General features: G+C 36.4%; 1 protein-coding gene across 1 annotated transcript in view; it reads left to right on the top strand.

The window, feature by feature from the left end:
* RP1 (RP1 axonemal microtubule associated) overlaps positions 1–23,145 on the top strand; it is an 874,252-nt gene that overhangs the window by 429,172 nt on the left and 421,935 nt on the right. Inside the window, 1 exon segment of the mRNA XM_042782735.1 lies at positions 22,497–22,696. Coding sequence (XP_042638669.1) covers positions 22,497–22,696 — 200 coding nt within the window.

The following is a 23,145-nucleotide window of genomic DNA, read 5'->3' as shown; positions in this document are numbered from 1 at the left end:
AAATAATGATGATGGAATCCCGATGAGGATTGCATTATATTTATAGATAGCTTTGGGTAGTATTGACATTTTGATAATGGGAAGTTTTCCTATCAATGAGCATGGTATATTCTTCCATTTATGTATGTCTCTTTTGTCTTTGTGTCTAAAGTATCTCTCTCTCTCTCTCTCTCTTTTTTGTTTACAGAGTGTGTTGGCTATATTTGTGTGTCAACTTGGCTGCGTCTGGTTCAGTGGCTGGATGTATTATTCCCCATGATGAGACTGGTAATCAACTCCATACTGGAATCTACTGGGAGCAGCTGAGTAGCTGCCTTAGGGAATGTGGTCTTCTTCCTGTATATAAGCAGAAGCCTTGGGGAATGGTCTCGAGCTTATGGCATGCTTGGAGCCTACATGTAGCCATGTTGTTGTTTAGCAGTCTCCCATGCTCTGCTGACCTGGGGACTTACAATGGACTTGAATTAATGGCCTGCTGTGTGGTTTGGTAACATCAGAACTGTGCCTTTTGACTTGTCAACCTTAACCTTGGCAGACTCAGCAGCCAGCAACTGTCTTAGTGAAGAAAAGCCTCTAGCTTCAGTGGGCCAGGAGCTGGAGGCAGAGCTGAAGCCCAAGGTTGAGGGGCTTTCACCCAGCCTCTAGAGCCTGGCACTTTGAACTTAGACTTAAAGCCACCAAATTGTAAGAGGATAAACTCCTGTTTGTTGAAGCCATCCCATTTGTAGTATATTGTCAGAGCAGCACTACGTAACCAAAATACAGAGCAACTTCCCTTTTCACACAGCAACTCACATACTTTGTTTCATGACATTGACTGAAGTTTCCCACAATACAAAAGCTCCCTTTCCACTTCCTCCCCAGAGTTACCTCTTCCCTGTGTCCTTCCCTCCCACACACTCCTGCTCCTCAAGCTGTATCCCTGTGCGTACACAGCCTTTCTATTCTCCCATGATTAATCTGTTCAAGGAGTATATCTACCTAATGTAAATCTTCAGCGCATATGTCTCTCTTTTGTTTGGCTGGAAGCAACAAGTGTGGGTTCAATTCCAGACCTGAAGGGCAGCTTGGGGTCATAGTCTCAGTGGTTCCACCAGGCTCTATCAGACTAGCAAACCTGGTACCTTCCCCCCCACCTTTTGTTTTTCCAAATGATTTTGAGTTTTGTTCCACATTGTTCTCCCTCTTTATCCAGGATCTCCTACATAGATCCCCCTCTGAGTGGTTGACAGTGGTAGCTGGGCACCAGTTAGTTCTTCTGGTATCATAGTCATATAGCCTGCAGATCGCATGGTGTATCAGTCACTAGGACTAATTCTTTCCATGAATCTTTGATTTTCTTCATTCTTCTTTGCTCTGGATGAGGAGAGACCCATCATTGCATCTAGATGGCTGCTTGCAAGCTTTTAAGATCCCAGTCACTACTCGCCAAAGTAGGAGGTGGAACAATATTTTGTGTAGTATGTTATGCCAATTGACCTTGATGTCCCCTGTGACTATGGCCACAAGCCCACAGGTTCAACCACTTGGTCCCTCAGGGTAGCTGGCTGTGACCAAGAATTGACTACAACCTTGTCTCTTGTGAGTTCTACTATACACCTGGGAATTCAGATCGTACAAACACACTTATAGGACCACTGACTGCCAACCCTATACATGGTCTTGGGTACACTCCCCGCTTCATAGACATACCTAGTAGTTCAGCCTGTCTATCCATCTATACCCCAGTATACCCATGTCTGCCTTAACTGATAATGCAGTACTGTATGTGCAAAAGGGTTCATCTTTGTTGTCTATACTTTCCATGTACCTCTCTCTGTCTTCCTCTTCCTCAATGCCACCATGTTGATCACTCATATTTGGTACATTGCCCTTCTCTTCATCCAAATCAATAACTAATCTCTACCTGTTTAAAAGTGTTCCCTCCCCTCCCCTCCCACCCCTGATAACCAGCAAAGAAAATTCTCTTCCATAGATAAAACGTTCCTGGACTTTTACAATAATGGACTACTACAATGTTTGTCCTGGGAATGACTTATTTCACTTAGCATAATGTGCTTCAAGTTCATCCACATTGTGTGGTATTTTGCAGATTCTAGGTTATTCTTTAGGGTTGCATAGTATACCATTGTTGTGTGTACCATAGTTTGGTTATTCATTTCTCAGTTGATGGATACCTAGGTTGTTTCCATCTTTTGGCTATTGTAAATAGTGCTATGATGAACATGGGTATGCATATGTCTGTTCTTTTCATGGCTCTCACTTCTTTAGGATATATACCTACTAATGGAATGGCTAGGTCAAATGGTATTTCTAATTCCAACATTTTAAGGAATCGCCATACTGCTTTCTACAGTGGTTGTACCATTTTACAGTCTCACTAGCAGTGTATGACAGTCTCAGTCTCTCCACAGCCTCACCACTATTTGTTATTTTCTGTCTTGTTGAACGTTGTTACTAGTGCTGGGGCAAGATGGTATCTTGTTGTTTTGATTTGCATCTCTCTAATAGCTAATGATTGTGAGCATTTATTCATATGCTCGTTGGCTGCCTGAATATCCTCCTTGGTGAAGTGTCTATTCATGTCTTGTGCCCATTTTTTAATCGGATTATTTGTGTTTTTGTTATTGAGGTGTTAGGGTTTTCTATAAATTCTAGAGATCAGTCCCTTGTCAGATATGTCATTGCCAAAATTTTTTTCCCAATGTGTAGGTTCTCTTTTGTCTCTTTTGGAGAAGTCTTTGGAAGCACATAAAAATTTAATTTTTAGAAGGTCCCATGCATCTAGTTTCTCTTCTTCTGTTTGAGCATTTTGGGTTATGCTTGATAGTCTGTTTATACCATATATTAGGGCCCCTAAATTGGCCCCTAGTTTTTGCTTGAGGAAGTCTATAGTTTTAGGTTTCCCATTTAGTCTTTGATCCATCTGGAGTTAGTTTTTGTGTAATTTATGAGGTACAAATATTGTTTCATTTTTCTGCAAATGGATATCCAGTTTTCCCAGCACCATTTATTAAACAAACATTCTCTTCCCCATTTAATGGATTTCAGCCCTTTGTCAAAGATCAGTTGACCATAGGTTGATGGATCTGTGTCTGAGTTCTCAATTCTATTCCATTGGTCTATGTGTCTGTCATTATACAAGTACCAGGCAGTTTTGACTACTGTGGCTGTATAGTAAGTTTTGAGATACGGCAGTGTGAGACCTCCCACTTTGTCCTTCTTCTTCAATAGTGCTTTGCTTATCTGAAGTCTCTTTCCTTTCCATATAAAGTTAGTGATTGTTTTTTCCATCCCCTTAAAAAATGTTGATGGGATCTGGATGGGGATTGCATTGAATGTACATATAGCTTTAGGTAGAATTGACATTTTTACAATGTTCAGTCTTCCTATCCACGAGCATGGTATGTTCCTCCATTTTTGTAGATCTCTTATGGTTTCTTGAAGTAGTTTTTTATAGTTTTGTGTTCCTGGTAAGATTTATTCCCAAGGTTTTATTTATTTATTTGATTTGGTATTTATTGTAAATGATATTGATTTCCTTATTTCTTTTTCAGCAATCTCTTTGCAGGTTTAGTGGAATCTGACTGATTTTTGGATATTGATCATGTATCCTGCCATGATGCTAAATCTCTCAATTAGTTCCAGCAGAATTTTGACTGGGTCTCTTTACTTTTCTAGGTATAGGATCGTATCATCAGCAAACAGGGATAGTTTGACTTCTTCCTTACCAATTTGAATTCCTTGAATTCCCTCTCTTGCCTCATGGCTCTGGCTAGGTCTTCCAGTACAATGTTGAACAGAAGTGGTGATAGAGGGCATCCTTGTCTGGTTCCTGTTCTCAAGAGGAATGGTTTCAGTCTCTCTGCATTGAGAGTAATGTTGGCTGTTGGTTTTGCATAGATGCCCTTCTGCTATGTTGAGAAATGTCTCTTCTATTCTGATTTTGCTGAGAGTTTTTATCAGGAATTGGTGTTGGATTTTATCAAATGCCTTTTCTACGTCAATTGATATGATCATTTGGTTCTTCTTTGTTTTGTTTATGTGATGGATGCCATTGATTGTTTTTCTAATGTTGAACCATCCTTGCATACCTGATATGAACCCCAGTTGGCTATAATGAATGATTTTCTTTATATGTTGTTGGAGTCTATTGGGTACGATTTTGTTGAAGTTTTTTGTATCTATATTCATGAGGAATATTGGTCTGTAGTTTTCATTTTGAATGATGTCTTTGCCTGGTTTTTGTATTGAGGTTATTCTTGCTTCATAAAATGAGTTAGGGAGGATTCCATCCTTTTCTATGTTTTGGAATAGTTTGAGCAGGAATGGTGTCAGTTCTCTCTGAATGTTTGGTAGAATTCTCCAGTGAAACTGTTGGGGCCAGGACTTTTTTGTTGTTGGTAATTATTTGATGACCTGTTCAATTTCTTATTTTGTCATGGATCTGTTCAACTTTTCCACATCAGTCTGTGTTAGTTTGGGTAAGTGGTGTATTTCTAGAAATCTGTCCATTTCTTCCAGATTTTCAAATTTGCTGGAGTACAGTTCTACATAGTATCCTGATACTATCTTTTTTATTTCAAATGGTTCTGTTGTGATGTCATCCATTTTGTTTCTTATTTGTGTTATTTGTATTGTCTCCCTCTTTTCCTTTGTTGAATTTGCCAGTGGTTTGTCAATTTTATTACTCTTTTCAAAAAACCAACTTCTTGTCTTGTTGATTTTTTCCATTGCCCTTCTATTTTCTGTTTCATTGATTTCTGCTCGAATCTCTATTATTTCCTTTCTTCTGCTGACAGTAGGCTTTTCTTCCTATTCTTTTCCTAATTGTTGGAGATGTTGGTTTAAAGTATTGATATTAACTTTTTCTTCTTTTTTGATGTGTACATTTCTTGCTGTAAATTGGCCTCTGATCACTGCTTTTGCTGTGTCCCAAAGATTTTGGTATATTGTGTTTTCATTCTCATTTGATTCAAGGAATTTTTTAAATTCAATCTTTATTTCTTCTCTTACCCAGTCTTTCTCAAGGAGGGTGTTGTTCAATTTCCATGTGTTTACTATTTTTCCATTGATCTTCCTATTGTTGATTTCTAATTTGATAGCATTATGATCTGAGAAGATGCTTTGCAATATTTCAATGTTTTAAAATTTATTAAAGCTTGCTTTATGGCCTAACATATGTCTATCATGGATAATGTTCCATGTGCACTGGAAAAGAATGTATATTGTGCTGTTGTTGGTGAAGTGCTCTGGAGATGTCTATAAGGTCAAGTTGGTGGATTTTATTGTTTAGCTTTTCTGCATCTTTGTTGATCTTCTTGCCAGTTGTTCTGTCTTTCATTGAAAGTGGTGTATTAAAGTGTCTCCCACTACGACTGTGGAGTCATCTATTTGACTTTTCAACTCTTTTAAAGTCTGATTTATGTGTTTGTTGGTGCCTTTTTTGGGTCCATAGATATTTATTATGGTTATATCTTCATGTTCAATTGATCCTTTAATCATTATGTAATGACCTTCCTTGTCTAGTGTGGTGGTTTTTGTCTTAAAGCCAATTGGATCAGAAATTAATATTTCCACTCCTGCTTTTACAGTTACCATTTGCTTGATGTATCTTTTTCCAGCCTTTGATTTTTAGTTTATTTTTATCCTTGTCTCTAAGATGTGTCTCTTGTAGACAGCACACTGATGGGTTTTGTTTTCTTATCCAATCTGCAACTCTCTGTCTCTTGAGTGGTGCATTTAATCCATTAACATTCAGTGTAATTCTTGACAAGTATGAATTGGTTGCTGTCATTTTGTTATGTTTTTTCATGGTGTCCCTACTTTCTTTGTTCCATATTATTTTCTGTGCTGAGCTCAATGTTTATGAATCATGTTATCATTTCCTTTGTTGCTGTTGTTTTAGTATGTGCTGAATAATTGTGCTTGTCCTCCTTTTTATTGTGATGTGAAGGTTTATCATTTTTCCTTGAGGTTACCCAGTGATTTATAATTTTCTCCCTGAGATTAAAACAGTCCACCCTATTTTTCAACTCTCTTGACTTCCTCACCATTTAGAAGTTCTGTAAGTACATAGTCTTTTCCCTCTTTTTGTTTGTAGTTGTCCTCACTTGCCAATTGGTGTCTCTGGTTCCCTGTTTACAATCTTGTAGGCCTGTTTTATTTTGGATATGTCCATAGCTGTGGTTTCTGGGTTTTGTCATCTTGTGTATAAATGGTCGGTTTTTATTTGCTACTTTTGGTTCTCTGTTCAAAGGACTGCCTTTAGCATCTCTTGTAAAGTAGGTCTGGTTTTAACAAATTCCCTAGTTTCTGCTTATCTGGAAATCTCCTAATTTCACATCATATTTGAAGGACAATTTTGCCAGGTATATAATTATTGGATGAAAATTTTTCTCTTTCAGGGTTTTATATATACCATCTTATTGCCTTCTCGCTTGCATGGTTTCTGCTGGAAATCAGAGCTTATTCTTACTGGTTGTCCTTTGGAAGTAACTTTTTGTTTTTCCCATGCTGCTTTCAGGATTCTTTCTTTGTCTTTGGTTTTTATGAGTGTGATGATGATATGTCTTGATGATTTTCTTTTGGTGATCTCTGCTGTTTGGGGTTCTTTGGAGTTCCTGAATTGATATATTATCATCTTTCATTATATCAGGGAAGTTCTCCTGCATCTCGTCTTGGACAATTTTCTCAGTGGTTTAATTTTTCTCTTCCTGTTCTGGAATTCCAATGACATGTAGGTTATTCCTTTTGATGGTATCCCACATGAACCTTAGGCTTTCTTCATTTTGTTTTGATCTTTTTTCTGATTCATTCCTTTCAAAAAAAGTGTTCTGGTATTTGTCTTCAATCTCATGAATTCTGCCTTCCATTACATCAATTCCACTCCTTTGCCCTTTCAATGTGTTATCTATTTCTGACAATTTAGTATTAATGTTCTGGATTTCTATCTGTAGATTTAGAACCATTTCTAATTTTTCATTTATTTTGTCATTGTTTTTCCTTCTTTTTTTTTCCCCCCCCCAAAACTCTTCTTTGGTTTTGTCTGTGCTTTCCTGGGTCTGTCTCTCAATCCTTTGAAGATACCTAAATATAATTCTTTTGAATTCCTTATCAGACAGTTCCAGTGCTGCTTCTTCCTCAGGGATGTGTTCTGGCTCTTTATCCTGTCCTTTGTTTCTACCCCTTTATCTTGCTTGTTCAGGTGGACTGTGATGATCTTTTGTCTCTGAGACATTGTGGCATTGTTGTATTTAGATCTCTGTTAGCTGTTTGTGAAGAGCAGCCAAAGGTGAGTCAGGCTCTTCTTGGTGTTTGTTTATCATTGGCTTGTTGCTGGAGTAGGAAGTGGTGGCTCTCAATCAGTAAGTGAAGCAGCAGTAGGTATGGGTGTAGTTTTGTTGTGTGGGTGGTGTTTCTGTCTTACACTCAGTTAGACAATAATAACAATTGAATAACCATCAAAAATGTAAAAGCACATGGACAAAAAAACACACTGTGTACTCACATAGGGACAGTAACCAAAAAAAGAGAAAAGGGAAAAAGTAGGAAAAAAATCTTGCAATTTCTTTGAAGAGGGCAATAGGAGAAAAAAGGTAGAGAAGGAGAATAATGAAAAAAAAAATGGGAAGAACACAAAAAGAAAACAAGGAATGAGGTAAAGCATGAGAAAGAGAAAACAAATTTGCAACCGGGAACAGGGAAATGAAACCAGCTGAAAACTGGAACATGAGAGGAGAAGAATAAAGGATAAAAGTAATAATAGTAATAATAATAATAATAATAATAATTTTAAAACAGACAAAAATCAACACACTAAAAATGAAAAAAAAAATTGAGGCAGAGCAAGACTTGGCACCCAGGCTCCATCTGAGAACACAGACTGGGATGGAATTTCTGCCAGCCCAGAATGTGGGTGGGCTGCACCTCCATTCACCAAAAGGGTGTGGAGTATAAGAGTAACAAGGGGAATGTCGTACCTTTTCAGTCCTCCAGATCCGTAATGTCCTTGGGGTTCCCAGCAAGTGGAGCCTGTTCTTAAGTCCCTGGAATCTGGGAGAATGCTGTCACTTTACATATCCAAAATGGTCAAGCTGCTTGTAAACATTCAAAATGGCTGCACCCTCTGGACAGACAAAATCCACAGCTTAGCCTGCCTTCCTCTTCATTGCTTTCCTTTTTATTCCCTACCCACCAGAGCAGTCCTCTGTGCATTCCCTGGCTAGGAGGTCCAATTTTTAGGTTAATTCTTAGTTACTACCACTACTAGGCAACATCCAAGCTATCTGTGCTGTCCAGATTGCTGCCAGACCACAGCTCCGTATGTCTCCTTTTTGGTGTTTTCATGCAAATTCTTCTGCTAGTTGGAGTTTAGTCCACTTCTACATCCTTCCCTTCAAGACTCAGGGGTCCAGGATTATCTTCTGTATCTGTCTGCCTATTCTGCCATATTACTGGAACTCCAGAGCTTATTCTTATTGGTTTTCCTTTGTAGATAACTTTTTATTTTTCCCACGCTTTCAGGATTCTTTCTTTGTCTTTGGTTTTGATAAGTTTGATGATGATGTGTCTAGGTTGTTTTCTTTTGGGGTCTACCCTGTTTTAGGTTTGTTGGAGTTCCTGAATGCATATATTCTCATCTTTCATCATATCAGGGAAGTTCTCTTCTAACAAATCTTGGACAATTTTCTGAGTGGTTTTATTTTTTTCTTCCTGTTCTGGAATTCTGATTACACATATGTTATTCTTTTTTATGGTATCTCACATGAATCTTAGGCTTTCTTCATTTTGCTTTGATCTTTTTTTTTTTTTTTTTTTCTGAAAAATCCCTTTCCAAAGATGTATTGAAACATTTGTCTTCAATCTCATTAATTTTGTCTTCCATTGATTCAGTTTTACTCCTTGGCTCTTTCAGTGTTTTATCTATTTATGAAAATTGAGTATTCATCTTCAGGAATTCTATCTGAAGATTTTGTACAATTTCTTATTTTTCCCTTATTTTGCATTTTGTTCTTGTGTTTTCTTCTGAAATTGATCTAGGGTTTTGTCTGTATTTTTCTTAATTTTGTCAGTGTTTTCCTTGATCTGTCTCTCAGTCTTTTGAAGATACCTAAATATAATTCTTTTGATTCCTTATCAGGGAGTTCCAATGCTACTTCTTCCTCAGGGTTGTGTTCTTTGTATCCTACTCCTTTGTTTCTACCACTTTATCTTGCTTCTTTGTGTGGAGTGTGATGGTCTTTTTTTCTCTAAGACATTGTGCCCTTTTTGTGTTTACATCTCTTAACTGTTTGTGAAGTGCATTTAAAAGTGAGTCAGGCTATTCTTGGTGTTCATTTATTGGCTAGTTGGTGAAGAAGGAAATGGTGGCTCTCACTCAGTAAATGGAGCTGCAGGAGTTGCAGGTGTGCTTGTGCATATGGACAGTTACTATCTCCCACTTGGTTAGACAAAAACAGCAATTGAAAAACCATCAAAAAGTAAAAGCAAGCAAACAAAAAATATACTGCATAAACATACAGGAACAGTAAAAGAAAAAAAAAACACCCCGTAATATCTGCGGAGAGAGCAATAATAGAAAAGAAGTAGAGGAGAATAATGGAAAAAAAAAATGCAAAAAGAAAAACAAATAATGGGGTTAACTATGAGAAGGAAAAAAATGGGAACCAGGAACAGGAAAGAGAGGAAAAGCTGAAAACTGGAACCTGAGAAGGGAAGAATAGAGAATAAAACAAAAAGGACAAAATAATAATAATAATAATAATAATTTTAAAACAGGCAAAAATCAAATAAAAAAAAAAAAAAAAAAGGAAAAAACAATCTGGGCAGGGCAGGGTACCCAGGCTCTGAGAGAGCACATTGACTGGGATGGAATTCCTACAGGCCCAGAAGGTGGGTGGGAGTTAGGGATAGCCACACCTCCATTCACCAAGAGTGTGTGAGATATAAGAGTAAGAAGAGGAATCTCTTGTCTTTCTAGGCATTCATGTCCAGAATGTCCTTGGAGTGTCCTGCATTTAGAGCCTATTCTTAGGTCCCTGGAATATGAGAAAGTGCTGTTGTTGTAAACATACAAAATGGTTGAACTGCTTGTAAACATTTAAGATGGCTGCACCCTCCAGACAGCCAAAACTCTACAGCTCAGTCCATATCCCTCTTTGCTGTTTCCCCTTTTATTCACCAGCCACCAGAGCAGTCCTTCTTGTAGCCCCTGGCTAGCAGGGCTGATTTTTAGGTTAATTCTTATGTCCTAACACCACTTGGCAATATCCAAGCTGTCTGTGCCATCACGATTGCTGCCAGACCACAGCTCCATGTGTCCTTTTACGGTGTTTTCATTCAGGTTCTTCTACTATTGGAGTTTAGTCCACTTCTGTATCCTTTCTTTCAAAGCTCAGGGCTCCAGGATTATCTTCTGTATCTGTGTTAATTGGTTCCCCTTTTCTTTGTTGAAGTGGGTCTGTGTAGTTTCTCTGCCTATTCCACCATCTTAACAAAACTCCTAGATATGTCTATTGTAGATAGCATATTGATAAGCCATGTTTTCTTATCCTTCTTGCTACTCTCTGTCTCTTGACTGGGTCATTTAATCCATTTACATTCAGTGTAATTACTAATAGGTATGGATTTACTACTGCAATTTTGCTGTTTTTCATTTTTTTGTGGTGTTGATAGTGTCTTTGTTCAAGATATTTTTGTGTGCTGAATTCATTTTGCTTATAAATTTTAATTTAATTTTATTCATTGGTGTTTTAGTGCTTATGGAGACTTTATGATTTTCTACCTTTTTATTTTGATAAGAAGTTTTATTAATTTTCTTTGAGGTTACCCTCTAATTTATTATTATCTTTCCAACTTTAAACAGTCTATTCTGCCTTGATAGCACCTTGACTTCCTCTCCATTTGGAAGTTCTGTAACTACATCATTTATGCCCAGTTTTTGCTTTGTAGTTATCATCATTTATAAATCTAGTTCCTTATTCTCAATATTATAAATTTATTTTGTTTTTAATATTTCTGTATCTGCATTGATTTCTAGGTGATGTTGTCATGTGTCTTAATCTCTGTTGTCTGTCACTGCTCATTTTCTGTCTGAAGGACTCGTTGTAGCATTTCTTATAATACTGGTCTGGTTTTTCCAAAATCTCTTCACTTTTGTTTATTTGGAAATGTCATAATTTTGCCATTGTATTTGAGAGAATATTTTACTGGATATAAGATTCTTGGTTGACAATTTTTTTCTTTCAGTGTTTTTTGTGCGTCATCCCATTGCCTTCTTGCCTACATGGTTTCTGCCAAGAAATTAGATCTTAGTCTCATTTTTTTCACATTTCTAGGTATCTTCTCATTTTTCCCAAGCTGCTTTCAGGATTCTTTCTTTGTCCTTGGTTTTGGAAAGCTAGATTTTGGTATATCTTGGTGATTTTCATTTGGATTGTGTCCTGTTTGGGATTTGTTGAGCTTCTTGAATGCCTGTCTTCTCATCTTTCATGATATTAGGGAAGTTTTCTTCCAACAAACCTTTAACAATTTTCTCAGTGCTTTTTTTCTTGTCTCTTCCTGTTCTGGTATTCTGATTACATGTAAGTTATTCTTTTTGAGAATGTCCAAACTAATTCTTTGACTCTCTTCATATTTTTTTTTTCATTCTTTTTTTGTTCAGATTGCTCCTCTAATATGATTAAGATTTCAGTCTCAATCATTTTGTCTTCTATAGTCCTTTGTCTTTCTAAGGCATTAACTATTTCTGAAACTTTGTTATTAATCTTCTCAATTTCTATGTCCTATTTTTATATGGTTTCTAATTTTCCATTTATGTTGTCAATTTTTCTTGTATTTTTTTAAAATTCTTCTACAGTTTTGTCAACACAGTTTGTCTGTTTTCCTTGATGTCTGTGATTTCCTCAGACTCTCTCTCAATTTATTGAAGGCACTTAAATATAATATTTTTGAATTCTTTTCAGGTAGTTCCAAAGCATTTCTTCCTCCAGAAAATTTTCTGGCCCCATATTTGGCGACTTGTTTAAGCCATCTTGTCTAGTGTTTTTGTTTTATTTGAAATTGTCTCTTGTCTTCAAAACATTCTGATGTTATTCTATTATTTTGTTCATTATACGTTGGGTTGCTTCACTCAAATATTTGTTTTGTTTTGTTTTAATGTATCTGAGCAACTGGGTGGGTGTGTAACTCTAGCTACTAGTTTGTCAGCATTGTGACACTTGCCAACTGTCTCCAGGTGAATTGGGTGTGGGAGAGAATGTGAGTTGGAGTCTCTAATCCCTGATCATGTGGAACAGCTGAGGGCAGGTTGGGCAAGTGTTGCTCACCATCTATCATCAATTCAGTGGTACTCAAGCAGGTGGGGGCACTCACCTAGTGGGTGGGGGTAACAGATGTGGTGGGTATGGCTGGTTATGGTTGCTGGATCCCAACTGCCAGGGGAAAATATAGAGACAATAAAAGAGGTAAGAGGAAAGAAAAAGAAAAAAAGGAAAAAAAAAAAAAAGGAAGTGGTGAAGAAGGGGAACTCAAGAAGATGAAAAAAGAGCAGAAAAGAAGAAAACAACAAAAAATAAAAGCAAACAAAACCAAAAACAAATGCAGCACAGTACTGATGCAAGTGCTAGCTGCCCAACACAGCTGCTGTGGAAATGTGGCACTTGCTCCACAGGGGCATGCACCACTGAATACAGTGTATCGGGGCAGGTACTACTGAACACGGAGGTAGTGGAAAGTGGGACACCTACTCAGATAGACCAAAAAGAAAAAAAAAAAAAAAAACAAGGAGAGGAATCAAAAGAAAATAAATGAAATTTTAAAAAAGGGGGGGTGGGGGAGAGAAATGGGCAGAACTGAGAAGAAAGGAATAAAAGAAAAAGCAAAAAGAGAAAAACATTAAAAAGACTGGCACAAATATTAGCCATGAAACACAGCTGCACTGAAAACACAGAGCTCACTAAATTTTGGTATGTTTTGTTTTCATTTCCATTTTTTTAAAAAAATATTTTCTTATTTATCTTGTGATTTCTTCTTTGACTCATTGGCTCTTTAATAGTGTGTTTTTTAATTTGTATATTTGTGAAATTTCTAGATGTCCTTTTGTTTCTAATCTTATTATATTTAATATTTTTATTTATTTCTAATTATATTCTTTTGTTGTCAGAGAATATATATTGCATGCATTTTTCCGAGGCCATAACAGATAGAGTTAAAACCCAAATTATCATTAAACATTTTTAAGAGCCTTTATATTTTCTCATGAATTGATCTTGTTACCTGTTAGATGCATATATATTTCTGATGAATTGAGCTTTTTATCATCATATTTGGGACCTCTGGTAGCATAGTGCCTAAGGCACCTGACTGCTAACCAGGAGGCTAGTGGTTCAAACCCACCAGCCACTCCTCAGAAGGAAGATAGGGCAATCTACTTCTGTAGTAATACTGCCTCGGAAACCCAAGGAGGGGTCTCTATGGTTGGGTTCGACTCAACGGCACATACCAAAACCAAAAAAAAAAAAAAATCATATTTTACTCTTATTGTTTCTTGTGACAGATTTTGACTTAAAATCTATTTTGTCTGATATCAATATAGGCACTCCAGTACTCTTTAGGTACACTTTGGCATCTATATTCATAAGGGATACTGGTACTATTTACATAGAATATGTTCCCCATCCCATTACTTTCAACTCATTTATGTTCCTGAATCTAAAGTTTGTCATGGGTGGACCTCATATAGTTGGATCATGTTTTCTTCTCCATTCTACCTATTTCTGCTTTTAAATAAGAGGGTTTATACAATTTACATTTCAAATAATTGTTGATAAAAAAGGACTTACTTTTGCCATTCTTTAATTTCTTTTCTTTGTGTCATGGACCTTTTTTGTTTCCATTTCCTACAGTACTGTGTGTTTTTGTGGTTAGTTGACTTTTTGTAGTGAACTATTTTGATTCCTTTCTCATGTATGTTTGTGTATATTTTTAAAGATTTCTTGTGGTTATTAATATGATTACATTTAATATCCTAAATTTATAACAACATAGTTTAAATTGATACCAAATTAGTTTCAGTTACATACTAAATTCTGTTCCTATACTACTTCCCCTACTTATGTTGTTTTGGCACAATTACATCTTTATACTTGTGTGGCCAATAACATAAGTTTGTAAATTTTTTAAAGGCATTTATCTTTTAAGTCATGTAGGAAGATTGGACAATCTTCCTACATCATTCTATCATTCTGTAGTGATACCACCTCAGAAATTCAAGGAGGGGTTGCTGTGAGTTAGATCTGACTTGACAGCAGTGAGTTTTTTTTTTTTTTTTTTTTTTTTTTTGGAGGCCATGACACATAGAGTTAAAACCCAAATTATCATTAAACATTTTTAAGAACCTTTATATTTTCTCATGAAATGATCTTTGCTTGAGATCTTCTTTTTTTGTTTGCCTTCAAGTTACTGTCTGGTGTCCTTTCATTTCAACCTGAATAACTGATACTTATTTTTAAATATTTTTTGTAGGGTAGATCTCATGGTAATAAACTCCTTCCTTTGTCTATTAATGTAGTGTATGACATTAACTGATTATCTAATTCAACCAACCTTGCATTCTTGGAATAAATTCCACTTAATTATGATGTATAACTCTTTGAATATGTTATTGGATTCTGTTTGCTAGGATTTTGTTGAGAATTTTTGCATCTATATTCATAAGGTACACTGGTATCTAGTTTTCTTTTCTTGAAGTATTTTAACTTGGTTTGGTACCATGGTAATGCTGGCTTCACAGAAAGAGAGAGTATTTCTTCTACTTTTTGGAAGAATTTGAACAAGATCAGTGTTAGATCAGTGTCATTCTTCTCCAAGTGTTTAATAGAATTTCCCAGTGAAGACTTCTTGTCCCAGACTTTTTTTGTTGGGATCCTTTTTATTACAAAATGAACACATGGTTTTTAATATTAAAAGTTCACATCCAGCATCAAGAAGTATGGATATATTAATTTGACTGGGTTAATGTTTTGGTAATAATTGGGGTACACTGGTAGCATAGTGTCTCAGGCATTTGGCTGCTAACCAAAAGCCTGGTGATTCAAACCCACCAGCCTCTCCTTGGAAGGAAGATTGAGCATTCTATTTCCATAGAGATACTGCCTTGGAAACCCAAGGAAGGGTTGCTATGAGTAGAATCAACTCGACAGCAGTGAGTTTTTTTCTTTTTTAAATTGTAATAATTACAGTGTAAAGGTGGAGTAAGTTTTCATTTATCATAGAATGTGGATTTGAAGGGAACTTTGGCATGGCAATGGGACCTCTGGTGGTGTAGTGCCTAAGGCATTTGACTGCTAACCAGAAAGCTGGCAGTTCAATCCCACCAGCCACTCCTCGGAAGGAAGGTTGGGCAATCTGCCTCCATAGTGATACTGCCTCGGAAACCCAAGGAGTGGTCGCTATGAGTCAGATCTGACTGGACAGCAGTGGGTTGGGTTTGGTTTGGTTTGGCATGGCAAAAGCTATGTAGATGTTCTCATAAAAAGTACAGAAAGAAATCATTTGGTTTCAAACAATCCCAATTGTTTGAAAATATCTTCCTATAGTGAGCAGAAAAACTACTTCTTATAAATTCTTTTGCCTCACAAGAATTCAACATCCTTTCCTATAAAACAATCTTATTGCTTTTTATTAGTATATTTTCATTTCTTCTTTATGCATTCATATAATACACAGATACACACTAAAAAGTGAAATCTTAGTGTTTCTTTTTAATATATTCTCTCTTGTTTCAAATATACTTGTTTTAATAGTTACTCCTAGTGCATGAATTTTAGACACTACCATTATGAATATCTCTCTTAAAGTGTAATTCACCAAGTAGGAATCTATCTTCACATATACACTGAACAGTTGAGAATAATAGTGTTCCTTTAATGTGGACCTCACAAAACTATCAATACCAATCTTGGTTTGAATGCATGTTTTAGGCATCTTTACTGCATTTTTGGTATATATTAATATTGTTAGGATATTTTACTCATAAAATCCTTGCAACATAAATATCTCTTATTCCGAACAATATTGTTTATTTTTCAACTAAAGTGCAGGCCATTACTTTGATATCTACTCAATTTTATCTTATTTTTAACAGTCTAACATTCTAACATGTTAAAATAGCTTTGATTATTTGCTCATGTTTTCTATTTGTTAGCTACTCATTCCAGCCTTGTGTTTTCTGTGCTTTATATGCCTATTGTATCTTAAATCATGAAACCAATAAGTTCACGAATAAAGCAAGATTATTTATGCTAATGTTGTAAAAATAGTAGTCCCCATTGTAAGATATTTTTAAGGAGAAGGCTTTAATATCTTTTTTCAGATGATTTTACATTTTTAAAAATTGTTGTTGTTGTTTTCAAGTCTCATGGAGTGTGTTTAGACCCACAGTGACTCTATGTACAACAGAATAAAACATCGCCTGGTCCTGCACATCCTCAGAATCATTAACATGCTTGAGCCCATCATTGCGTCCACTGTGTCCACCTCATTGTGGATCTTCCCTTTTTTCACTTACCATTTATTTTACCTAGCATAAATGTTAGAGACTAAGTCTGGCAATTCTCAATTCTGAGAAGCATCCTGGCTGTACTACCTCTAAGACAGATTTGTTTGTTCTCCTAACAGTCCATGGTACATTCAATATTCTTCATCAATACTACAATTCAAATGCATCAATTCTATGGCCTCCTTTGCCCGTTGTTCAGCTCTCATATGAATTTGAAGCTATTGAAAAGCTATGGCTTGGGTCAAGTTCACCTGATTCTTTAAACGTTTGTTCTTAAACACTAAAAATTGGCCTTTTGCAGCAGATTTGCCAAAGCAGTACATCATTTGATTTCTTAACTGTTGCTTCTATAGATATTGGTTGTGGGTCCAAGTAATATAAAATCCCCGATAACTTCCATCTTTTCTCCATTTATCGTGATGTTGCTTATTTGTCCAATTGTGAGGATTTTTGTTTTCTTTATGTTGAGATGTAATCCACATGGAATACTGTAGTCTTTGATCTTCATCAGGAAATTCTCCAAATCATCTTCACATTCATTGAGCAAGATTGTGTCATATGCATATTGCAGGTTGTTTATGAGTGTTCCTTCAAACCTGATGCTGTGTTCTTCTTCATGTAATCCACCTTCTCAGATTATTTGCTCAGCATACAGATTGAATAATTGTGGTAAAAGGATATGACTCTGACAGATGTTGTTCCTGATTTTAAACCATGAGATATTCCCTTTTCTGTTTGAATGACTGCTTCTTGGTCTATGTACAAGTTCTTCATGAGCACAGTTAAGTGTTCTGAAATTCTCATTCTTTGCAATGTTATCCATAATTTTTTATGATCCAAACAGTTGAATGCCTTTGCATAGTCAATGAAACACATACAAACTTCTTTCTGGTATTCTTTGCTTTAAGCCAAGATCCATCTGACATTAGCAATGATATCTCTAATTTCACATCTTCTTCTGAATCTGGCTTGAATGTCTGGCAGTTCCCTGTTGATATACTGCTGCAACCAGTTTTGAATTATGTTCAGCAACATTTTACTTGCATGTGATATTAATGATATTGTTTGATAATTTCCACAGTCTGTTGAATTGCCTTTCTTTGGAATGGGCACAAAAATGGATCTCTTCCAGTTAGTTGGCTAGGTAGCTATCTTACAAATTTCTTGGCATAAACAAGTGAGTGCCTCCAGCACTTCATCTGATTGTTGAAATATCTCAATGGATATTCTGTTAAATGATGAGTATTTTTGCAAGATATTTTATCAACAGCTGTAAGGGACACTTATTTCAACTATTGCTTTACATTTTAATATTAACTGGGTTTTTCAGATACTGTATTGATAAAGCACACACAGGTTTAATACAACTTTTCTTTTTCTGTCTACACTTTTTGATGATGATTTATACCCCAAATCAACCTCAAATGTGATCAAGCCATGAACTATTAGAATTAAGTCATTTGTTGTTTATTTCTCTGAGTACTTTGTTCTTCCTTCAGAGCATCAAGAAATTAGAAGCACAAAGTAACTTAGCTTTTTTTTTTTTTTTTAGTCTGAGTCACCCTAATTAGTACTTAATTAAAGTGTTCTGTCAACCATATAGAGGTTGTTTTTGAGTTATCCAAATAAATTTTAGGTACCATAGATTTTATTTTGGGAGACCCTGAAGAGTACTAATTAATTCAGAATCCCCATCAAATATTCTCTCAATTCAGTGTATTTTAAACCTCTAGTCAACAAAAAGCAACTGCTTTTATGGTCCCCAGATAAAGAAATTTATAGCCTGAGACTAATGGACTTTGGCTTATTTACGGAAGAGTATAGCATTAGATAGTATTCATATTTAATTGATAAGTTATTTTAACACAAGTATAGTTTGATAATATGTATGGGTATGAGAATGATGTAAGGAGATGTTAGAGCAGGAAGAAGGGACATTAACTTTTTCACAGATTAAAGCAAGACAAATGCACACATGCAGACACAGACACATACATTGTGAAAACACTCCAAAAATAAAAAAAAAAAAAACAAGTGATCATGCTCTCTCAACCCTGATTCAAAGCTTGCTTGTTTGTCATTTGTTCACTGTTTAAGTATTCATTGATCACTGGCCTCCCTGCTTTCAGTCTTTCCTTTTCAGTCTCACCTTGTTGCCTGACTGATCTTTCTAATGTTCAGAGCGTATCCCTGCTATATTTAAAAATACCCTGACTCCCTCTTGCTAAAACAGGGTGTGCAGACCCCTTTCCAACTTGCCCAAGGCCTTTTGTGATCCCACTTTCTTCTCTCCCCTCTTCTCATGATCTCATGCTTCAATATCGTGTTACCATGTGTGCTTCCTCTGGTGTGCTTATTGCTCCAAGCCTTTGATCATTCTGACTATGCCATTCCCCCTATCTATAAAGCTCTTCATCTTTTCTTTTTCTGCAAAATTCTGATTCATCCTTCCACATACAGCACTGACGTCCCCTCTGTGAAGCCTTTCCTGGCCACTGCTTCATAGTTAATCACTCCCTATTCTTAGCTACATCTGAACTTTGAAATATTTCTTATTTCATAAATATGAAACTGCTTTTCATAAATGTGTGTGCACATTTGAAATACAGTTATTTATATGACTATACCTCATTAAAGGAGCCCTTATGGTACAGTGGTTAAGTGTTTGGCTGTTAATGGAAAGATAGGAGGTTTGAACCCACTAGCTGCTCCATGGAAAAGAGATGAGGCAGTCTGCTTCTATTAAAATTACAGCCTTGGAAACTCTATGAGGCAGTTCTACTCTGGCTTATAGGATTGCTATGCGTCACAAATGACTCAACAATAGTGGGTTTTTTTAAAAAAAAAAATCCAATTAGATAATGTGCATTTCTAGGATGAGGTACTCATCAATAATCTTTCAAACCTTCTATAAGTGTCATTACTATGTAAAGAGCAAAGAGCTTAAGACACACAAACAAACAAACATGTTGCCATTGAGTTGATTTCAACTTATGGTGACCTATGTTACAGACAGAACTGTTCCATAGAGTTTTCTTGGCTATAACTTTTACAGACTCTGATTGCCAGGCTCTTCTTCCATGGTGCCATTGAGTGAGTTTCAAATGCCAACCGTTAGGTTAATAGTTGAGTGGAAACCTTTTGTGTCACCCAGAGACCTTGAATTTAACACAGTGCCTAGGAAATAGTAGGAACTAAATAAAGTTTTCTTGAAGTAAATTCAAGTGTATCTTTTTAGATGACTAAGATAATCTTAAGATAGTAAGCAAATGATCATCATCCTAAAGAGTACCCTACTGATGAAGGAGAACCAATTACTTTATGGGACTGATGTGTGTGCTGTGGAACTTCCAGAGATCTGTCACCTAGGCTCTGAGGAATTTCCAAGTGAATTTATTAGGTTCCTGATCATGTTTGACTACAAGTGACAAGCTGGGCAGACAGGTGTTCACACACTATATTTCAAGTTTGGAAATTGTGCTGTATCAGAAAATTTTGTTGGACCAATGAATGTATCAGGGTTCCCAATAACATCTTTAGGCTCAGTGCTTCACCAGAAGGACACACAGAACACAGCAAAGCTGTTATACTCATGGCTATGGTTTATTACATTAAAAGGATGCAGATTAAAATCAGCAATGGAAAAAGACGCATGGAGCAAAGTAGAGAGTTTAGGCACAAGCTCATATGTGTCCCTACCTAGGGGAGCTGAACAGGACAAACTTAATTTGGCCAGTAATAATGTCTGACATGTACAATATACTGCCTGCCAGGGAAGCTCCAAGAGCCTTGGTGTCCAAGGTTTTTATTGAGGTCAGTTACCTAGGCATGTAGTACCTGCATGACTGACCTAAGATATTCAGTCTCTAGCCCTCCAAAAGTCAAACTGATATACCAAGGCCTAAAGCCTCAGGCATACAGAAACAGTCTTACCAGGCAGAATATTTCATGAACTCAGAGATGATCTCCCATGAACCAGTCAAGGGCCATTCTTTCTTTGGAATATTGAGAATTTGGATAACCAAAGCCTGCCAAGTTAATCCTTAATTGTACAACCAGTTTTTATGGTATTTGTTAGGTCAGTGCCCTTTGATATTATACCTAGAATAGTATGGGAGTCAAATTTTCTCTGCTTGGGTTTGAAGTTTGTTTGTTTGTGACTCTCTGTGTAACTCAGGTAAATTACTCAACTTCTAAGTCAGGGTTTGACCACTAATTTAGTAAGGAATAGTACATCGTAGGACTAGCATGAGAACTGAATAAGATAGTTATGGTAGTGAATGTTAAATGCTTAGGGCAGTGCTAAACATATAATAAAATATCAAATATTGGCAATGCTGCTGCTGCATCTTGGTGAACTGAACTTAAGAATGCATGCAACATCCACAAATCTGTGTCAGTGAGGGGCTTTGGAGACATTCCATGTTTCACTACTATATGACTTGGTCATATTATTTAACCTCTGTGCCTCATTGTTCTCATCTTAACATTTTATAATAATTTGACTTACTTCATGGGTTTGTAATGAGGATTGAATGAGAAATGCACATAAACTATTCATCCCACAGCCTGACATATAAAAACCAAATCAAATGAGTTGATTCTGACTTGTAGCATTCCCTGTTGGGTCTCCAAGGTGGTACATCTTTACAGAAGCAGATGGCCTTGTCTTCCTTCCATGGAGTGGCTGGTGGGTTTGAGCTGCCAAACTTCTTGTTAGCAGTAAAATTCTGTAGATGGTTATTATTCAATTATTATTCAGTTATAGAAGGAAAAATCCCTATTGTTATAATGCCAGAGATTACCCTGCATAATTTAAAAAGGTAACTTAAAAAATTAATGTCTCTTCTTTTTAGAACATGTTTCCATTTATATTTTTGAATAGTTTTATTTTAAAATTAATTTAGTATATAACTTTGCAGGAAATTAACTAATTATTTGTTGGGCTGTTATTGTCATTGTTGATGGGGTGCCTGGAGCTGTCTATGGTTTCAAGGCACAGAATTAAATGTAGGAGATGAGTACTGGACACCCTTTTACCATTTAAAATGAGTAAATTTACCTCATTACCTTGATTCTATAATATTTCTCCCTGGAAATAACAGTTAAGACTTAAGGTGTAGTTGGAGCAATTCCAGATGACCAACACAGAATAGCTTGGGAGATCTTCTCAGTGCTGCAAACCCTGTATATTTTCAAATGAGGCAACAGGCATCAGAAAGTGTGAAAAAGACAAAAATTTTAGTTCTGGACTTTATTGCCTCAGCATTCCTTTCCTTACAAACAAGGAATGAATATTTGAGAGCTGCTGACTGATGGAGACTGCCCTTGTAAAACACTATTACTACCTAGTCCAGACCCTCAAGGACTCGTCTTTTCTTAAAACCTCAGGAACATTTGCATGTATGAGAAATTGATTGTTTCAAACATTTCCATTACTCTTTCCTGTAAGATATATATTTTTTTAGAAATACTTTCAGATTTTTAAAACCCTCTTAATTTGTCATTCTTATCTCTCAATGGAAGCATGTTTTAATCCACTTTCTTTTGTTATTTATAGTGCTTCATCCCAAAAGTAGTTCTGTCTAAATATCTGTAAAACAGGCATGCAGCTTTATGAAAAATCTGTGGATGCAGATTGCAAACTCCTGTATGGCCAGCCATGTTGGAGTGTTGAGGACAAGTGTTGACTGCCAAGCACTTCAGATGTCTATTGTTCTTATTCAGTTTGCTTTCATAGTTTAGTTTCAGTTGACTAGATTCTTGCCGTGAGGAGATAAGGCACAAATCAGCTCTTGGGAGGTGTAGCAATTCATTGCTTCTCCAGTCCCTCACTGTCACCCAGGTTTGATGTCCTTGGGCTCAAAGTGACAGGGGATTCTGTCAGCCTGATGTTGCATCTGATCTGCCACTAATGCCTTTTTTTTCCCTGCAGAAGAAATGAGACATTCCCAAAGCTGTAAGAATCTCCTGTCAGAAAATGAATGGAAGGTGTTTGTGTTGACGGGAAATACAGGAACTCAAGCTAATGTCACACTCTGGGTGTATGGGGATGAAGGAGGCACTGGGCCAATAGTACTCAATAAGGACAATCCAGATCAGCTCTTCCTGCCAAGACAGGAGGATGAATTTCAGGTAAACAGAATCATCAGTAATGTTTCTCTCTGAATATTTCAAATATATTTCTGTAATACAGAAGAGTATGTTTTCTTGTGTGTGAGAGTGTGTGTATGTGTGTGTGTGTTGTGTGCATGTATGTCCTATATAAAATAGATCTCTGGTCTATTAGAATTCCCATAAATTGTCATAATGTTGATTATAATTAGCAAAGGAAATACTTTATCTCATATATCTTATGTAAGCAAGGAAAGTTATAGAGGAAACATGCTTTCTTTAAAGACAATTTGTTTATGCTATTGGTTTGAAACTGGATCCATAAGCTATCAACTTCATCTCAAAAATTATATCCAGATTTTATGCCATTAGTGGCTAAGGCACTTGGCTGCTAACCAGAAGGCTGGTGGTTCAAACCCACCAGCCACTCCTCGGAAGGAAGGTTGGGCAATCCTACTTCCGTAGTGATA

The sequence above is a fragment of the Orycteropus afer genome, unplaced genomic scaffold (genome assembly GCF_000298275.1).
Source record: "Orycteropus afer afer isolate SDZICR_OR568_19922 unplaced genomic scaffold, OryAfe1.0 scaffold00436, whole genome shotgun sequence".
NCBI lineage: Eukaryota > Metazoa > Chordata > Mammalia > Tubulidentata > Orycteropodidae > Orycteropus > Orycteropus afer.
Note: the sequence above shows the minus strand (reverse complement) of the source record. Positions and strands in the feature narration are given on the sequence as shown.